At 44.8% G+C, this 19,689-nt stretch overlaps 1 protein-coding gene across 1 annotated transcript; it reads right to left on the bottom strand.

Moving 5' to 3' along the window:
- Nucleotides 1-12,975: 12,975 nt before the first annotated feature.
- On the bottom strand, nucleotides 12,976-15,329 carry LOC127292221 (L-type lectin-domain containing receptor kinase SIT2-like). Its single transcript, XM_051321574.2, has one exon. The coding sequence runs from the start codon at nucleotides 15,295-15,297 to the stop codon at nucleotides 13,276-13,278; it is 2,022 nt and encodes a 673-aa protein (XP_051177534.1). The 5' UTR covers nucleotides 15,298-15,329; the 3' UTR covers nucleotides 12,976-13,275.
- Between the last annotated feature and the right edge of the window lie 4,360 nt (nucleotides 15,330-19,689).

Genomic DNA, 19,689 nt, shown 5'->3' with positions numbered 1-19,689 from the left:
TAGCATTGCTTATAGATTTCTTGTGGTGAAATCTGGAGTGGACGACATGAATGTTGGCACCATCTTTGAATCAAGAGATGCTACATTCTTTGAGGATATATTTCCTATGAGAGATATGCATGGCATGTCTAGTTGGGAATCTGATCCAATACAAGAAACTTCTACGGAGTCTGATGAGGAATCTGATGATGAGAGTTTAGATTCTGATGAAGATGACAATGAAGCTCCCACAAGGAGAAATATACAAAGGACTGCAAAGTCTTTTGGTAATGATTTCATTGTGTATCTTGTGGATGATACTCCCACTACCATTTCAGAAGCTCTCGCATCTCCTGATGCATACTACTGGAAGGAAGCGGTTCAAAGCGAGATGGATTCCATCTTGGCTAATGGAACGTGGGAGTTAACTGAGCGTCCTTATGGGTGCAAACCTGTAGGATGTAAATGGGTATTTAAGAAGAAGCTTCAAGCTGATGGTACTATTGAGAAGTACAAAGCTCGGCTTGTAGCCAAAGGCTATACCCAAAAGGAAGGCGAAGATTTCTTCGATACCTACTCACCTGTGGCGAGATTGACCACCATTCGAGTACTACTGTCATTGGCTGCCTCACACGGTCTTCTCGTTCATCAAATGGACGTTAAGACGGCTTTCCTAAATGGAGAGTTGGACGAGGAAATTTACACGGAACAGCCTGATGGTTTCGTAGTACCAGGTCAAGAAAGAAATGTGTGTAAATTAAAGAAATCTTTGTATGGTCTCAAACAAGCACCCAAACAATGGCATGAGAAGTTTGAAAGAAACCTGACATCTGTGGGCTTTGTTGTTAATGAAGCCGACAAATGTGTGTACTACCGCCATGGTGGGGGCGAGGGAGTTGCCCTATGCTTGTATGTGGATGACATACTAATTCTTGGGACAAGTCTCAAAGTGATTGAGGAGGTAAAAACCTTCTTATCTCAGTGTTTCGAGATGAAAGATCTTGGAGAAGCTGATGTTATATTAAACATCAAGTTACTGAGAGATAAAAATAATGGGAATAATGGGATTACACTTGTGCAATCTCATCATGTTGAAAAGGTGTTGAACAAATTTGGCTATGCTGATTGCAAATCTTCTCTCACACCTTATGATCCTAGTGTCCTGCTTCGAAAGAATGAAAAGGCAACTAAAGATCAATTAAGATACTCTCAAATCATTGGTTCACTCATGTATTTAGCTTGCGCTACGAGGCCTGATATCTCGTTTGCTGTATGCAAACTTAGCCGGTTTGTGGCCAACCCGGGAGATGATCATTGGCATGCTCTTGAGAGAGTGATGCGCTATCTAAAGGGAACCATGAGTTATGGAATTCATTATACCGGGTATTGCTGCGCGTAGATGACGTATTGTCTTTCCGTTCAACACGCGTCCGTTGGGAACCCCAAGAGGAAGGTGTGATGCGTACAGCGGCAAGTTTTCCCTCAGTAAGAAACCAAGGTTTATCGAACCAGTAGGAGCCAAGAAACACGTTGAAGGTTGATGGCGGCGAGATGTAGTGCGGCGCAACACCAGGGATTCCGGCGCCAACGTGGAACCTGCACAACACAACCAAAGTACTTTGCCCCAATGAAACAGTGAGGTTGTCAATCTCACCGGCTTGCTGTAACAAAGGATTAGATGTATAGTGTGGATGATGATTGTTTGCAGAAAACAGTAGAACAAGTATTGCAGTAGATTGTATTCGATGTAAAAGAATGGACCGGGGTCCACAGTTCACTAGTGGTGTCTCTCCCATAAGATAAATAGCATGTTGGGTGAACAAATTACAGTTGGGCAATTGACAAATAGAGAGGTCATGACCATGCACATACATGATATGATGAGTATAGTGAGATTTAATTGGGCATTACGACAAAGTACATAGACCGCTATCCAGCATGCATCTATGCCTAAAAAGTCCACCTTCAGGTTATCATCCGAACCCCTTCCAGTATTAAGTTGCAAACAACAGACAATTGCATTAAGTATGGTGCGTAATGTAATCAACAACTACATCCTCGGACATAGCATCGATGTTTTATCCCTAGTGCCAACAGCACATCCACAACCTTAGAACTTTCTGTCACTGTCCTAGATTTAATGGAGGCATGAACCCACTATCGAGCATAAATACTCCCTCTTGGAGTTACTAACAAAAACTTGGCCAGAGCCCCTACTAATAACGGAGAGCATGCAAGATCATAAACAACACATAGGTAATAGATTGATAATCAACATAACATAGTATTCTCTATCCATCGGATCCCAACAAACACAACATATAGCATTACAGATAGATGATCTTGATCATGTTAGGCAGCTCACAAGACCCGACAACGAAGCACAATTAGGAGAAGACGACCATCTAGCCACTGCTATGGACCCATACTCCAGGGGTGAACTACTCACACATCACTCCGGAGGCGACCATGGCGGTGAAGAGTCCTCCGGGAGATGATTCCCCTCTCCGGCAGGGTGCCGGAGGCGATCTCCTGAATCCCCCGAGATGGGATTGGCGGCAGCGGCGTCTCTGGAAGGTTTTCCGTATCGTGGCTCTCGGTACTGGGGGTTTCGCGACGAAGGCTTTAAGTAGGCGGAGGAGATAGGTCAGGGGGCCTGACAGGGGGCCCACACACTAGGCCGGCGCGGCCAGGGCTTGGGCCGCGCCGCCCTAGCGTCTGGCCACCTCGTGGCCCCACTTCCTCTCTCCCTCGGAGTTCTGGAAGCTTCGTGTGAAAATAGGCCCCTGGGCGTTGATTTCGTCCAATTCCGAGAATATTTCCTTACTAGGATTTCTGAAACCAAAAACAGCAGAAAACATCAACTGGCTCTTCGGCATCTCGTTAATAGGTTAGTGCTGGAAAATGCATAAATATGACATAAAGTATGCATAAAACATGTAGATATCATCAATAATGTGGCATGGAACATAAGAAATTATCGATACGTCGGAGACGTATCAGCATCCCCAAGCTTAGTTCCTGCTAGTCCCGAGTAGGTAAACGATAACAAAGATAATTTCTGGAGTGACATGCCATCATAACCTTGATCATACTATTGTAAGCATATGTAATGAATGCAGCGATCAAAACAATGTAAATGACATGAGTAAACAAATGAATCATAAAGCAACGACTTTTCATGAATAGTACTTCAAGACAAGCATCAATAAGTCTTGCATAAGAGTTAACTCATAAAGCAATAAATTCATAGTAAAGGCATTGAAGCAACACAAAGGAAGATGAAGTTTCAGCGGTTGCTTTCAACTTGTAACATGTATATCTCATGGATAATATAACAAGTGCAATATGCAAGTATGTAGAAATCAATGCACAGTTCATACAAGTGTTTGCTTCTTGAGATGGAGAGAAATAGGTGAACTGACTCAACATAAAAGTAAAAGAAAGGCCCTTCGCAGAGGGAAGCATCGATTGCTATATTTGTGCTAGAGCTTTGGTTTTGAAAACAAGAAACAATTTTGTCAACGGTAGTAATAAAGCATATGTGTTATGTAAATTATATCCTACAAGTTGCAAGCCTCATGCATAGTATACTAATAGTGCCCGCACCTTGTCCTAATTAGCTTGGATTACCGGGATTATCATCGCAATACATATGTTTTAACCAAGTGTCACAAAGGGGTACCTCTATGCCACCTGTACAAAGGTCTAAGGAGAAAGCTCGCATCGGATTTCTCGCTATTGATTATTCTCAACTTAGACATCCATACCGGGACAACATAGACAGCAAATAATGGACTCCTCTTTAATGCATAAGCATTCAACAATTATTAATTTTCTCATATGAGATTGAGGATATTTGTCCAAAACTGAAACTTCCACCATGGATCATGGCTTTAGTTAGCGGCTCAATGTTCTTCTCTAACATTATGCATGCTCTAACCATTAAATGAGTGGTAAATCTCCCTTACTTCAGACAAGACGGACATGCATAGCAACTCACATGATATTCAACAAAGAGTAGTTGATGGCGTCTCCAGGAACATGGTTATCGCACAACAAGCAAGTTAATAAGAGATAAAGTGCATAAGTACATATTCAATACCACAATAGTTTTTAGGCTATTTGTCCCATGAGCTATATATTGTAAAGGTAGAGGATAGAAATTTAAAGGTAGCACTCAAGCAATTTACTTTGGAATGGCGGAGAAATACCATGTAGTAGGTAGGTATATAGTGGACACAAATGACATAGTGGTTGGCTCAAGGATTTTGGATGCATGAGAAGTATTCCCTCTCGATACAAGGTTTAGGCTAGCAAGGTTATTTGAAACAAACACAAGGATGGACCGGTGCAGCAAAACTCACATAAAAGACATATTGTAAACATTATAAGACTCTACACCGTCTTCCTTGTTGTTCAAACTCAATACTAGAAATTATCTAGACCTTAGAGAGACCAATTATGCAAACCAAATTTTAGCAAGCTCTATGTATTTCTTCATTAATAGGTGCAAAGTATATGATGCAAGAGCTTAAACATGAGCACAACCATTGCCAAGTATCACATTATCCAAGACATTTTTCCAATTACTACATGTAGCATTTCCCGTTTCCAACCATATAACAAATTAACGAAGAAGATTCAACCTTCGCCATAACATTATGAATAAAGCCTAAGGACATATTTGTCCATATGCAACAACGGAGCGTGTCTCTCTCCCATACAAAGAATGCTAGGATCCATTTTATTCAAACAAAAACAAAAACAAAAACAAACCGACGCTCCAAGCAAAGTACATAAAATGTGATGGAATAAAAATATAGTTTCAGTAGAGGAACCTGATAATGTTGTCGATGAAGAAGGGGATGCCTTGGGCATCCCCAAGCTTAGACGCTTGAGTCTTCTTGAAATATGCAGGGGTGAACCACCGGGGCATCTCCAAGCTTAGAGCTTTCACTCTCCTTGATCATATTGTATCATCCTCCTCTCTTGATCCTTGAAAACTTCCTCCACACCAAACTCAAAACAACTCATTAGAGGGTTAGTGCACAATTAAAATTTACATGTTCAGAGGTGACATAATCATTCTTAACACTTCTGGACATTGCACAAAGCTACTGAAAGTTAATGGAATCGAAAAATCCATCAAGCATAGCAAACCAGGCAATGCGAAATAAAAGGCAAAATCTGTCAAAACAGAACAGTTCGTAAAGACGAATTTTATTAAGGCACCAGAATTGCTCAAATGAAAATGCTCAAACTGAATGAAAGTTGCGTACATATATGAGGATCACTCACGTAAATTGTCATAATTTTCTGAGTTACCTACAGAGAATTAGGCCCAAATTCGTGACAGCAAAGAAATCTGTTTCTGCGCAGTAATCCAAATCTAGTATGAACCTTACTATCAACGACTTTACTTGGCACAACAATGCACAAAACTAAGATAAGGAGAGGTTGCTACAGTAGTAACAACTTCCAAGACTCAAATACAAAATAAAAGTGCAGTAGTAAAAACATGGGTTGTCTCCCATAAGCGCTTTTCTTTAACGCCTTTCAGCTAGGCGCAGAAAGTGTGTATCAAGTATTATCAAGAGATGATGCATTAATAGCATAATTTGTTCTAATGATAGAATCAAAAGGTAACTTCATTCTCTTTCTAGGGAAGTGTTCCATACCTTTCTTGAGAGGAAATTGATATTTAATATTACCTTCCTTCATATCAATGATAGCACCAACAGTTCGAAGAAAAGGTCTTCCCAATATAATGGGACAAGATGCATTGCATTCAATATCCAAGACAACAAAATCAACGGGGACAAGGTTATTGTTAACGGTAATGCGAACATTATCAACTCTCCCCAAAGATTTCTTTGTAGAATTATCAGCAAGATTAACATCCAAATAACAATTTTTCAATGGTGGCAAGTCAAGCATGTTATAGATTTTCTTAGGCATAACGGAAATACTTGCACCAAGATCACATAAGGCATTACAATCAAAATCATTGACCTTCATCTTAATGATGGGCTCCCAACCATCCTCTAGCTTCCTTGGAATAGAAGCTTCACGCTCTAGTTTCTCTTCTCTAGCTTTTATGAGAGCATTTGTAATATGTTTCGTGAAAGCCAAATTTATAGCACTAGCATTAGGACTTTTAGCAAGTTTTTGTAAGAACTTTATAACTTCAGAGATATGGCAATCATCAAAATCCAAACCATTATGATCTAAAGCAATGGGATCATTATCCCCAATGTTGGAAAAAAATTTCAGCAGTTTTATCACGAGCGATTTAGCTTTAGCAGTTTCAGGCAGTTTTTCGCGCTTTGCATTAGAAGTGGAAACATTGCCAACACCAATTCTTTTACCATTAATAGTAGGAGGTGCAGCAACATGTGGAGCATTAGCATTGCTAGTGGTGGTAATAGTCCAAACTTTAGCTATATTATCTTCTTTAGCATTTTCTTCTTTCTCCCACCTAGCACGCAATTCGGCCATCAATCTTATATTCTCATTAATTCTAACTTGGATGGCATTTGCTATAGTAACAATTTTATTATTATGATTTTCATTAGGCACAACTTTCGATTTCAAAAGATCAACATCAGCAGCAAGACTATCGACTTTAGAAGCAAGTATATCAATTTTCCCAAGCTTTTCTTCAACAGATTTGTTAAAAGCAGTTTGTGTACTAATAAATTCTTTAGGCATGGCTTCAAGTCCAGGGGGTGTATTCCTATTATTGTTGTAATAATTTCCATAAGAATTACCATAGCCGTTGCCATTATTATAAGGATATGGCCTATAGTTGTTACTAGAATTGTTCCGGTAAGCATTGTTGTTGAAATTGTTATTTTTAATGAAGTTCACATCAACATGTTCTTCTTGAGCTACCAATGAAGCTAACGGAACATTATTAGGATCAACATTTGTCCTACCATTCACAAGCATAGACATAATAGCATCAATCTTATCACTCAAGGAAGAGGTTTCTTCGACAGAATTTACCTTCTTACCTTGTGGAGCTCTTTTCGTGTGCCATTCAGAGTAATTAATCATCATATTATCAAGAAGCTTTGTTGCTTCGCCTAGAGTGATGGACATAAAGTTACCTCCAGCAGCTGAATCCAATAGGTTCCGCGAAGAAAAATTCAGTCCTGCATAAAAGGTTTGGATGATCATCCAAGTAGTCAGTCCATGGGTTGGGCAATTTTTAACCAAAGATTTCATTCTTTCCCAAGCTTGTGCAACATGCTCATTATCCAATTGTTTAAAATTCATTATGCTACTTCTCAAAGATATAATTTTAGCAGGGGGATAATATCTACCAATAAAAGCATCCTTGCATTTAGTCCATGAATCAATACTATTCTTAGGCAGAGATAGCAACCAATCTTTAGCTCTTCCTCTTAATGAGAAAGGAAACAATTTTAATTTTATAATGTCACCATCTACATCCTTATACTTTTGCATTTCACATAATTCAACAAAATTATTAAGATGGGCAGCAGCATCATCAGAACTAACACCAGAAAATTGCTCTCTCATAACAAGATTCAGTAAAGCAGGTTTAATTTCAAAGAATTCTGTTGTAGTAGCGGGTGGAGCAATAGGTGTGCATAAGAAATCATTATTATTTGTGGTTGTGAAGTCACACAACTTAGTATTTTCAGGAGTACCCATTTTAGCAACAGTAAATAAAGCAAACTAGATAAAGTAAATGCAAGTAACTAATTTTTTTTTTTTAATATGGAGTGCAAACAAGACAGTAAATAAAGTAAAGCTAGCAACTAATTTTTTTGTATTTTGATATAATGCAGCAAACAAAGTAGTAAATAAAATAAAGCAAGACAAAAACAAAGTAAAGAGATTGGATGTGGAGACTCCCCTTGCAGCGTGTCTTGAGATCCCCGACAACGGCGCCAGAAATTTATTTGCTGGCGTGCAGTTGACGTGGGAGTTAGAAATCTCTGTGTGGTAATTTTCCTTCACGTCCCCGGCAACGGCGCCAGAAATTTAGCTTGACACGCGTACAACACGCGACCGTTGGGAACCCCAAGTGGAAGGTGTGATGCGTACAGCAGTAAGTTTCCCTCAGTTAGAAACCAAGGTTTATCGAACCAGTAGGAGTCAAGAAGCACGTTGAAGGTTGATGGCGGCGAGATGTAGTGCAGCGCAACACCAGGGATTCCGGCGCCAACGTGGAACCTGCACAACACAACCAAACTACTTTGCCCCAACGAAACAGTGAGGTTGTCAATCTCACCGGCTTGCTGTAACAAAGGATTAGATGTATAGTGTGGATGATGATTGTTTGCAGAAAACAGTAGAACAAGTATTGCAGTAGATTGTATTCAATGTAAAAGAATGGACCGGGGTCCACAGTTCACCAGAGGTGTCTCTCCCATAAGATAAATAGCATGTTGGGTCAACAAATTACAGTTGGGCAATTGACAAATAAAGAGGGCATGACCATGCACATACATGATATGATGAGTATTGTGAGATTTAATTGGGCATTACGATAAAGTACATAGACCGCTATCCAACATGCATCTATGCCTAAAAAGTCCACCTTCAGGTTATCATCCGAACCCCTTCCAGTATTAAGTTGCAAACAACAGACAATTGCATTAAGTATGGTGCGTAATGTAATCAACAACTACATCCTCGGAAATAGCATCGATGTTTTATCCCTAGTGGCAACAGCACATCCACAACCTTAGAACTTTCTGTCACTGTCCTAGATTTAATGGAGGCATGAACCCACTATCGAGCATAAATACTCCCTCTTGGAGTTACTAGCAAAAACTTGGCCAGAGCCCCTACTAATAACGGAGAGCATGCAAGATCATAAACAACACATAGGTAATAGATTGATAATCAACATAACATAGTATTCTCTATCCATCGGATCCCAACAAACACAGCATATAGCATTACAGATAGATGATCTTGATCATGTTAGGCAGCTCACAAGACCCGACAATGAAGCACAATTAGGAGAAGACGACCATCTAGCTACTGCTATGGACCCATAGTCCAGGGGTGAACTACTCACACATCACTCCGGAGGCGACCATGGCGGTGAAGAGTCCTCCGGGAGATGATTCCCCTCTCCGGCAGGGTGCCGGAGGCGATCTCCTGAATCCCCCGAGATGGGATTGGCGGCGGCGGCGTCTCTGGAAGGTTTTCCGTATCGTGGCTCTCGATACTGGGGGTTTCGCGACGAAGGCTTTAAGTAGGCGGACGAGATAGGTCAGGGGGCCTGACAGGGGGCCCACACACTAGGCCGGCGCGGCCAGGGCTTGGGCCGCGCCGCCCTAGCGTCTGGCCACCTCGTGGCCCCACTTCGTCTCTCCCTCGGACTTCTGGAAGCTTCGTGTGAAAATAGGCCCCTGGGCGTTGATTTCGTCCAATTCCGAGAATATTTCCTTACTAGGATTTCTGAAACAAAAAACAGCAGAAAACAACAACCGGCTCTTCGGCATCTCGTTAATAGGTTAGTGCCGGAAAATGCATAAATATGACATAAAGTATGCATAAAACATGTAGATATCATCAATAATGTGGCATGAAACATAAGAAATTATCGATACGTCGGAGACGTATCACTTGTGCATCTGTAATATTGCTTTTGATAATTAAACTCACACGAAAATTATATAATATTCCAACAAAACAAAGATTGGATTACATATATCTGTCCTCCACCCGCGCTTAATGCCACGACGATCTTTCCCTGCAAAAGGATCCAGGTTGATGCACTAAACGTGAAACATTTCTTCCCCGTATTTCGCTGATAATAGAAAATCAAGTGCATGAACAAATAAACGTGTAAACTAACAGACAAGAGAAAAAAATTGTCTTGAAAGCATTGTAAAAGTACCCTGAATGGTGCACACATATATGGTTTTCCACGCTCGTCGAAGCTCGAACGCCGTTTGTACACACGTTCAAGGAGACGTCGAGCCTCCACCATTTTGTCATATCCAAAAAAATCACCATCACCAACAAAGTTTCCTGAGTCAATGAACAGTCCTGCTGCAAGCATCGAGCCACATATCGTTGTGGCAGGCCAACGAGAGGACATCCTCATTCTATCTTGGACAAAGATCCAATGTATCTCATCGACGAAGTCGGGAAATAGCGACAGATCCACCATCTCCGGACCAACATCCTCGCTCCAGAGCATCTAGCTCTCCCTACCCTCCAGCGTCACAGTGCATAACGACGAACGTCGACGACACGTCGTGTTGTGAATATACTTCATAGGTATGCTAACGATATGGTTCGATTCTGGCAAACCCGGGTGGCCCACACATGGTGAATGGGCCTATGGCCTATCCGGGCAGCCTAGTTGTTGATTGACCAAGACGGAGAGTGTAAACCCGTCCCGGAGACTCCTCGCCCTATGACTCTCTCCCTCTCTCCCCTCTGTGAGGCTCCCCTCACCGGAGAACCGTCGAATACGTAGCGACACCTCGAGAAACTGGTCTCGTCAAATCTGAAGAACGACGAAAAGACCAAGCTAGCGAATCCAAATGATTAAAAAGCACACCATGCCACCAATTTCGAGTTAAAATTGATGCCGGTCTGGGACTGGGACCGGGAGTAGAGTTTTCTTTTTCGAGAATACACCGTGCGTAAAAAAGAGGACAAGAAAATTCGAACCACAAGGTTTAACAAGGCGTGGCAGCTCGTGAGAAAAATTCTTCCCCGGCGGCGAACTGGCCGGTCGTCGACGTGTTTCCTCTTCGAGAAGGAAATTAATTAATGAGCACGCAGGTGTACGTACTAGCACACAGGCATGATGATGCCAACGTGCCCGCTGCTTTTCCGGTTTGTAGACCTGACGGCCAGGCGTGGGGCCATGAGTCACGAAAACGCGTACATGTGTGCGTGCGGTTGAAATGATCTCTCCTGGCTGCCGTTTTTTTTTTTTGCGGGTATGGCTGCCGTTGGTCTGCTCTAGTCTAGAAGATGCAAAAATTCCCACAAGTGTCTTGCGAAACACGTACCATCAGTTTGGCAGCGCACGGCAAAGTCATCCATGGCCTCGTGGGCTGGCTACGTGCAATGTTAGTTTTTTCTTTTTTCTTGAGCTGGGTTCTTCGATGGCGAACGCTAGGGATTACATCACTGAGAAGCATCCATTCCTTCGATGATAGCCCGCTTAGCCGCTTTGGTTAGGCCGTACTAGGGTTTGGACTTTGGAGCAAGGTTTTGGGTACCGGTTTAAAAAAAATTCTCAGAGGGGGCTGAGATTTCCGGTAACCACGGTTACCGGAGATAACCGGTCAAATACCGGACGAAGTTCTCAAACAAAATTTAAATTTCAAACTGAAAAATGTCTAAATATTTTTGAAAGTAAGGTTTTGAGGAGAAGAAAGTGAAATATTCAGACAATGAGTTGGAGCATGGGGTTATAGTTGAGAGAAAACAAGTACGATTTAGGTTGGCTAACCAATCAACCTAAATTCAAACCAAATTTGAATAAACCGAGATTTTTTGGCCGATAAATTCATTTACCAGAGGGGGCTGAGAATTCCGGTTACCGGCCGGTAACCGCGGTATTCCAACCGGTAACCAAAACCCTGCTTTGGAGTAGCGCCACCATCGGAAGCCAGAACGGGAGAGCACAACTAGAGCCAACTCACATCCACCCCAACTTGCCCATTGTAGCGCACCAAATGCTGAGGTCGCTCAAGATTTGTTGTGCGTGATGTCACTTCGATGCTACCGCGCACACCAAGCTAGCCTCACTGCCGATGAACGCACGCCTCTAGCGTTGGACGTCCAACACTGCCCCCCACAACCCTAGACATATGGGCTGCCCCCGCACCACACGAGAGACCATGCAAGAGAGGGAGAAGCCACGCCGCCTCTGCTAGCGTCTCGTTGGCTTCGCCCCACTACGCCCTCTAGTGGCGGCGAAGGGAAGAGAATGATGGTGATTGTTATGGGTCGACGGTGGTAGGGTTCTCCCGAGGCGCTCGCAAGGACAGTAGCCTAAGTGTATATATTTATTTTAAAAAATTAGAGATATGTTTTTTGCTATTATTTAAGGAGTGAGATCGGCTGTGAAAAATCCACTCTAGGCGCTTGCATGGGCTGCTAGTTGTCCAAAAGATACTTTCTACTCCCTACATTCCAATGAATAAAACGATCTCGTTTTTTTAACCATAAATTGCTTTAGATATATAAAGATTGTTTTTAGATATATAAAGATTGTTGGTATAAAGTTAGTATATTTATAAAGTGATTTCAATACGAATCCAACGGTACTAATTACTTACAATATAATCAGGATTTTGTTGGTCAATATGTTGGGTCAAAATTCTCTTAAAATGCATATGCACCTTATTCATCAAAAAGGATATAATATTACCACATCATATGCCAATTTCAAGTCTCTCACGGTGATTAGACAATTTGAATCACACATGACATAGTATCACTTACCAGGAAATTTAATCTGAAAATTCCAACGCAGTTCAGATATATAAACAGAACGTGACGTTGATGGAAGTGTAAAAGTACAAGTAATCGTCTTGCAGCCAACAAAGCGTAAAATCATTGGGAGCGTTTTCCTTGGCGGCCCCTCTCTTCTTCGTGCTCTATCTGACTGAATGAATGAATCGAGCGGCGATATGCTCGCGCGCGGCGGAGCTCGGCGGCGGTTGAGGCGAGGACGGGGTGACGGCGGCTTCCGTGAGTCAGGAGCAGCCCGATTGCGCAGGAGGCTCCTCCACGGCGTCCACTGGGAGACCCAATTTCGACGGGCGGAGGCCCGGCTGCAGCATGCGGCGACCTGAATCAGACGGGCGGCAGCCCGATGGCGACAAGACGCGGCGGCCTGACTGCGACGGGGAAGACACTGGCTACGAGGTAATCGATGATTTCTGAAGCTTGATTCTGAATTTGTGATTAGCGCTCGCTAGGAGTAACACAAGGAACCGATTCAGTTTGCCCACAAAAGCTCTGAACCTGTGAGGACACAAACATCTCTGAAATCCCGGCGGTAAAGCTTGAACAGCAAGCTGCCACAAACTTGAACACAAACCCAACTCAGAGGATACAAAGGCTAAAACAAGTGGCACACAAGAGCTCAAAGGTAAACATACATAAATATACACACAACTTATGAGCATCTAAATCAAAATGTTGTACATACTTTAGAGTTTAGACATGTAACTGATCATCCTCGTTGCTTATTTCTAGGACATACCCCATTGCGATATGTGCTCTTACTGAACAGTATAAGTAATGAACGAGAAAACACCGTGGATATCATCTTCCCCCTGAGAGCCCAGATATTGTGCCGAAGCTCGACGTTATTTGCGGATATGACATGATGAATGAGTTCGATCCACTGTTTCTCACCAAGGCCGCCATGTTCATGCTCAGTTCCGTCCGCCTCAGCTCGGGCAGTGGCATGTCACCGTCGAGGTATTGCATAACTTCTCGCATCCTAGGCCTTGAACTAGGAGATGGGTGCAAGCACAAAAGTCCCAGCTTTAACACGAGGTATGCCTCCTCAACATAGTAGTCACCTTGGAGCCTAGTATCTACTGTCTTGGTAAGCAACCCGTTGTGCCAATGCTCAAGTACCCAGTCGACCAAGAAAAGTTCATTTCCCTCTGCATTTTTCTTGACTGGTTTTTGCCCGCATGCAACCTCGAGAAGGAACATGCCGAAGGCAAAAACATCTGTATAAGGGGATGCCTTCCCTGTACGCAGCAGCTCGGGTGCTAGGTACCCCTTCGTACCAACCATATGTGTGGTTTGGGGGTCAGTGCCATGATCATATAACCTTGCAAGACCAAAGTCACCAAGCCGGCCATTCATTTCACCGTCTAGGAGTACATTGCTTGCCTTGATGTCTCTATGGATCACTATTTTTTCCCACTTCTCATGGAGATAGAGCAAGCCAGTAGCAATGCCTTTTATGACTCTAAATCTCTGAACCCAATTCAAAATGACCCTGTGCTCTTCACAATGTAGATATTTATCAAGGCTACCATTTGGCATGTAATTATAAACCAAAAACAATTCACCTTTTCTCCGGCAATAGCCAAGTAGCTGCACAAGGTTGCGATGGCGGAGTCGACCGATGCTGACAACCTCAGTGATAAACTCCTTCATGCCCTGTCTTGACTCATGAGACATCATCTTCACAGCAATCTCTACATTAGACAATGGAAGCACTCCTTTATATACCTTCCCAAAACCTCCTTCTCCAAGTAGGTGTTTGTTCTTAAATCCTCCTGTTGCATGGAACAAATCCTTGTACGAGAACCGGTGCGGACCAAACTCTCCCTCCCAGTCCTCACATACCTCAGCATACTTCATTCGCCTTCGCACAACTAGAGTGACAAGAGTGCCAATAGAGAGGATCAATGTTGCAGTGGCTATTGGTAGGACGATTGCCAAGAGCTTGGACCGGGCCTTGGGAACAACAAGAGGCAACTTAGGAAGCTTGGAGATGTCAATGGATGGAGCTGGTCTATTCATGCCAAAGCTCCAGCCCATCACGTACTGACGGGTGTTGATTGGAGTAGCTGTGGATGAGAATCCAATGTATTGAGCTGAGTCGGAGAGTACAGTTGAGAGATCACAAGTTTCAGAGAGCAGTGGCCTAGATGGTTTGCCCACGTTGATTGGAGCCAAGGTCACATTGATCTTTGTATCACCTTCATCGTAGTCTACCCACAGCTGCATAGCCTTGTTGCCATTCAGTGTCATGTTATTGAAAGCACCACCCTCATCTTCATAGTATCCAGATGTGCTGGATTTAAAGGAGACTGCACTGTTGATGTTGATACCGATGTGGTTTTCATTGATGTCTTGGAGCTCAGCATTTTTGTAGGTATCGAGCTCGATCATGAAGATGTGGTTGCTTGTGTTGCCATTGTTCTTCTCGTTCAGGAGGCCAAAGTACTTGCCCGCCCGTGCATCAGAGAAATTCTTGGTGGGAGCGATGAAGAAGGCCATGCCATCAGCATTCAAGTCTGCATACATGATGAATATGCTGAAAACTACATTGACTGAGAAGGATCGAACTTTACCACCGGGCGTCCTGCGGAAGTGCATAGGAGTGGGGTAGAAGGCATGGCCATTGAGACCAGACGTGCCATTGGATAGATCAAGAAGGCCACCATTTGTGACAATGGCACAACCATCAATGGTTAGGCTGGTTTGGTTGAAGCTGGAGAAGAGAAATTGATCATCACCTGAGGCCAAGGGTGCGACGATAAGACCAAACAGGAGGAGGAAGAGCTGAAGGAAGGATATATGCTTCATTGCAGGCATGCTTATGACTTGCAAACTGACAGTTAACAAGCGGCATAAGAAAGGTAGGAGTTTCAGGTTGCACTGAAGAGCAGTTCATATTATAATTACCCTGCAGTATCCATAGCAAGTCTGCTCTCTGGCCTTTCAACATCTATCCTTGTCTAAAGTTTTAATAGTTGACGGAGACACTGATATTTCTTCACATTATTGTCCATAGCCTCTTCGAATTGATCTTAAGGAATACCCTAAAAAATATTGTCAGTCTTTAGATAAGTTACTATAGCATGTCGTAAAGGCACCTCGAGTAGGTCAGATAATTTCCTGCCATAGTTTGGGAGATGCGCAGCAGGTGTGTACGGTGTATGTGTAGTGGTGTCTGTGGGTTGTATGTCTCTGCTTTGTACCCTTACAAAATCTCGTACAAAACGCATATTCATACTTGTACATAGTTACGGATCCAAACTAAGTCTCTGAAATTTCCGTGCAAACATTGTCTAGTATTTCTATTTCATCCAAGATTTGTTAACACTGTCAAGCATAACAAAAAAATATGTATAACTAGGACAATGACTTGTAGGATTTAGATGGAGATATGAAGATAGTCTAATTTGAACATCCATGTTCCTTTGCAGTGAAGGCAGTGGATCCTAATCAACCTTTTGTAGTCTTTTGTCAAGTCATTAACCAGGATAAAATTAAACAATTGCATTTAAAGACGGGAAATAACTGAAAATGAAGCTTCATGCAACGTGTAAAGCTTTGATGTGTACGTGTATGATATGGAATGTTTGTCCAAAGAATTGCTGTCTGACTGTCACTTGCAGATATTGCCTAGGATGGAGGGAACTCGGCATCTTGTAACTCAGATTTTGGAATTCCAATGGAAGATGTAATCCTACTTACAATTTTTTTTTAGAAACAAAGGATATTATCCTACGTTCCTACTTGCATAAAATATCTAATGTGAGTGTTCCCTTGCAGAAAGGGCAGAGTATCCGTATGAACCTCTGTATTTTTTTTTATCTTTTGTCATGTGAAATGAACACAATTAATAGTAAACATATGCATTTAAAGATGGACAATAACTTTGAAAAAAAGCTGGATATCACCTTCTGTTATGACCGGCCTGGTCTACCGCCGGAGGGGGCCCATTCGCCCAACCGGCCAAGCTTAGTTAGGGGCTTAGCCCAGTTAGCAGATTAGGGTTTTGCTAGTTCTCTTATATATACAAGTTGTAATAGACTAAATCAGGCAAGCAATAATCAGATATCATTATTGCCGACTCCCAGAGGAGTCGGCCTTCTCCCGTCCGCGCCGCCCAAGCCCTAGCCGCCGCCACCGCGTGCTCGCGACGGCGCCCTGCCGCCGGCGCCGCCTTCTTCCCTCTCGCTCTCCGCACTTCCACCCCTACAATCTACGCCCTCGCCTCGGTAGAACCCTAGTTTCTACCAATTTGGTATCAGAGACATCTACGATCATGTCTTCGGGCCAGACCACCGCCACCTCCGCCGCCGCCTCCGAGACGCCGCCGGCCTCCTCCGCCGCCGCGCAACTGCCGCCGCCCTCCACGGGCGCCGCGGCGCTGGCAGATGTCGCCGGCGCCGCCTCTCCTCTCGCAGCAAGAGCTGTCGACGGCCATCCGCGACCTCGCCACCGCCGTCCAGGGCATCCGCCCGTTCCTCATCGGTACGCGAGGGGATGACTACGCCGGTCTGTCGCCACCCTCGCCGCATACTCGGCCGCGCCGACAGCCCTCCCCGGCCAGGGAGCACCCACTCCGCCCCCGGCCTCACCGCCGCCGCCACCATGGGCGTCCCGGCCGCCGGCCCCAGCCCGGGCCCCGCCTCGCTGCCCCGGGGGTGCCCATCCAGCGGGTCCAGTTCCCGCCATCGCCCTCCCGACTTCCGGCGTGGGTGACCGCGACGGAGCCACCGCCGATCCACTCGGCCGCACCGGCGCCACCCCCCGTCTACACCATCGCCGGGGACCCTCCACGCCCGTCCTTCCCAGACCCGCCGGTCGCCCGCTTCGCCGAGCCGTCCGCTGGTCGCGCGGAGTACCCCGCCCAGGGCGCCACCGGCCTCGCTCCCCCACGCTACGCCAAGCTGGAATTCGCCACATACGACGGCGTCGAGGACCCCCTCAACTGGCTCAACCAGTGCGAGCAGTTCTTCCGGGGACAGCGTACCCTGGCTTCGGACCGGACGTGGCTCGCATCGTACCACCTCCGCGGCGCCGCCCAGACGTGGTACTACTCCCTGGAGCAGGACGAGGGTGGCATGCCTCCGTGGGATCGGTTTCGTGAGCTCTGCCTTCTCCGCTTCGGCCCTCCAGTCCGCGGCAGCCGCTTGGCGGAACTTGGGCGTTTGGCGTTCACCACCACGGTGCAGGACTTCGCCGACCGCTTCCAGGCCCTCGCATGCCATGCGCCCGACGTGACGGGCCAACAACGCGCCGAGCTCTTCATTGGCGGCCTCCCGGACCATATTCGTGTGGATGTCGAGCTACAGGCCCCGCGGGATCTCCAGACGGCGATGCACTACGCGCGCGCTTATGAGCGTCGCGCCCAGGCGGTTCAGCAGACGCCCCTGGCCCGCGGCACCCGCGCCGCCCGACTGACAAGGGATTAACTTGTCAATGCCTATGGATTGTAGGCTAGGGTTTAGTTAGAAGTAGAGGGCAAGTAGATCTCGAAGGTTTCAGCCGAAAAGTACTCGACGACTATGAAAACTAGGGTTTGCAGACAATGATTCGATTGATTCTTTTGTCCCTCGACTCCCCCTTATATATGAGGTGAAGCCGAGGGATTCGTGCTATACAAGTTTACAGAGTCCGGGACGGTTTCTAACTCGTCCCGCCAGATTACAAACAACACTTCCTATTACAACTCTATCTTTCCTTAGTAAATCTTGGGCTCCCGAATCTTCTTATTCTTCGGGTATTGGGCCTCCAGTAAACCCCGGGTACCATCTTCGGCAGGCCCATTTGGGATGCCTATGTCAGTAGCCCCCGAGATTTTGCTTGAATCGTAGAGTCAGGGAAAATCTCCATTGTTTATTTTTACTCGAAAGCTTTAACCTTTTATATTTCTTCACATAAAATTCTATATTGTACAGGGATACTGGTAATTGGGGCTAGTTCATCTGACGGATCAGGTACTAGTTAACTGCTCTAGTGGCAATCCGCAAAAACCTACTTCAAAATCACGTCCCCGGACATGATCTCGGGATATCGGTGTAAACGTCGACAGTGCCGCTTAAGGTCTTACCATTACTGTCGAGTCCCAGTCAAATTTATCGGGTACCTAACGCGTCCGTTAGGATTTTTCTTCGTATCTGTTGATACGGATAAAAGTAGCAGAGCGCAGTCTTTAGCGATGCCACGCCCAGAAACGGATCTGGGGTCTTACCTTCGCAAATTTGCGGCATTCAGAAATTGATCGCAACCGGCGTTACGAGAATATATTGTCGAGTGCTTTTCCGGCTGTTGGAATGGCACATTTTATCGAGTCATATATGACTTATATTGTTCTCCCGATGGGAGTATATGTAGAGTTAATTATAACTCGAAATATACTCTCTTGTTTTTCTATTTTTGTTAATTTCATCGGGCACGCGAACAGCGTTCCCGATGGGAGTAGCCCCCGAGGCTACAACCAAGAACTTGTGCTTGGTTGTAGGCTCAACATTTTAGTCCACCTTGTCGCTATATTTTCATTACTTCCCAATATGATCTCTTTCTTCTTCTCTCTTTTTTTTTATCTCTCGGGTGCGCGAACAGCGCTCTCGATGGGAATAGCCCCCGAGGCTACAGCCAAGGACTTGTGCTTGGTTGTAGGCTCCCGCAATTTCTATATTTGTCATACTCGAAAATTTACTTTTTTCTGAAGTAGCCCCCGAGCATTTGGGCAAAAACTTGTATTTGACCAAAGGCTCCCGAAGTATTGAATAATTCTTTCTGTCGCCACTTTTCTTTTGTTTTTCTTGTCGACATACTTCCCTTAATCAAATTTACTTCATCCTTCTCGAATAGTCGTGATTTTTCTGCCCTGTGGGTCCATTGCTTCGACCACGTTGACACGTCGTGCAAGTAGTGGACACACGTCCTCCGCTTTTTCTGGCGCACGTACGGTAATGCCTATTTCAGTAAAAATACTCTTTTGCCCTTGTGTCTAGAAGATCCATCCTCACCACACGATTTCTTCATCCAACGGCACATTGCTTCACCCGATTCTTATATAAACCCTTCTTCAACCTTCGTTCATCCCCTCGCTTGCGCCGCTCACCTGTTCCTCTTCGCAAAACTTCCCCTGCGCCCAACTCTCTCCAATCTTCCGTACGCATATACATTGCTCTGCCCGCTGCCATTGATGCCACCGCGCACGCGTCTGACTCGCCACAGCACGCCGGA

The sequence above is a fragment of the Lolium perenne genome, chromosome 4 (genome assembly GCF_019359855.2).
Source record: "Lolium perenne isolate Kyuss_39 chromosome 4, Kyuss_2.0, whole genome shotgun sequence".
Taxonomy (NCBI): Eukaryota; Viridiplantae; Streptophyta; class Magnoliopsida; order Poales; family Poaceae; genus Lolium; species Lolium perenne.
This window is presented reverse-complemented; position numbering and strand designations above follow the sequence as displayed.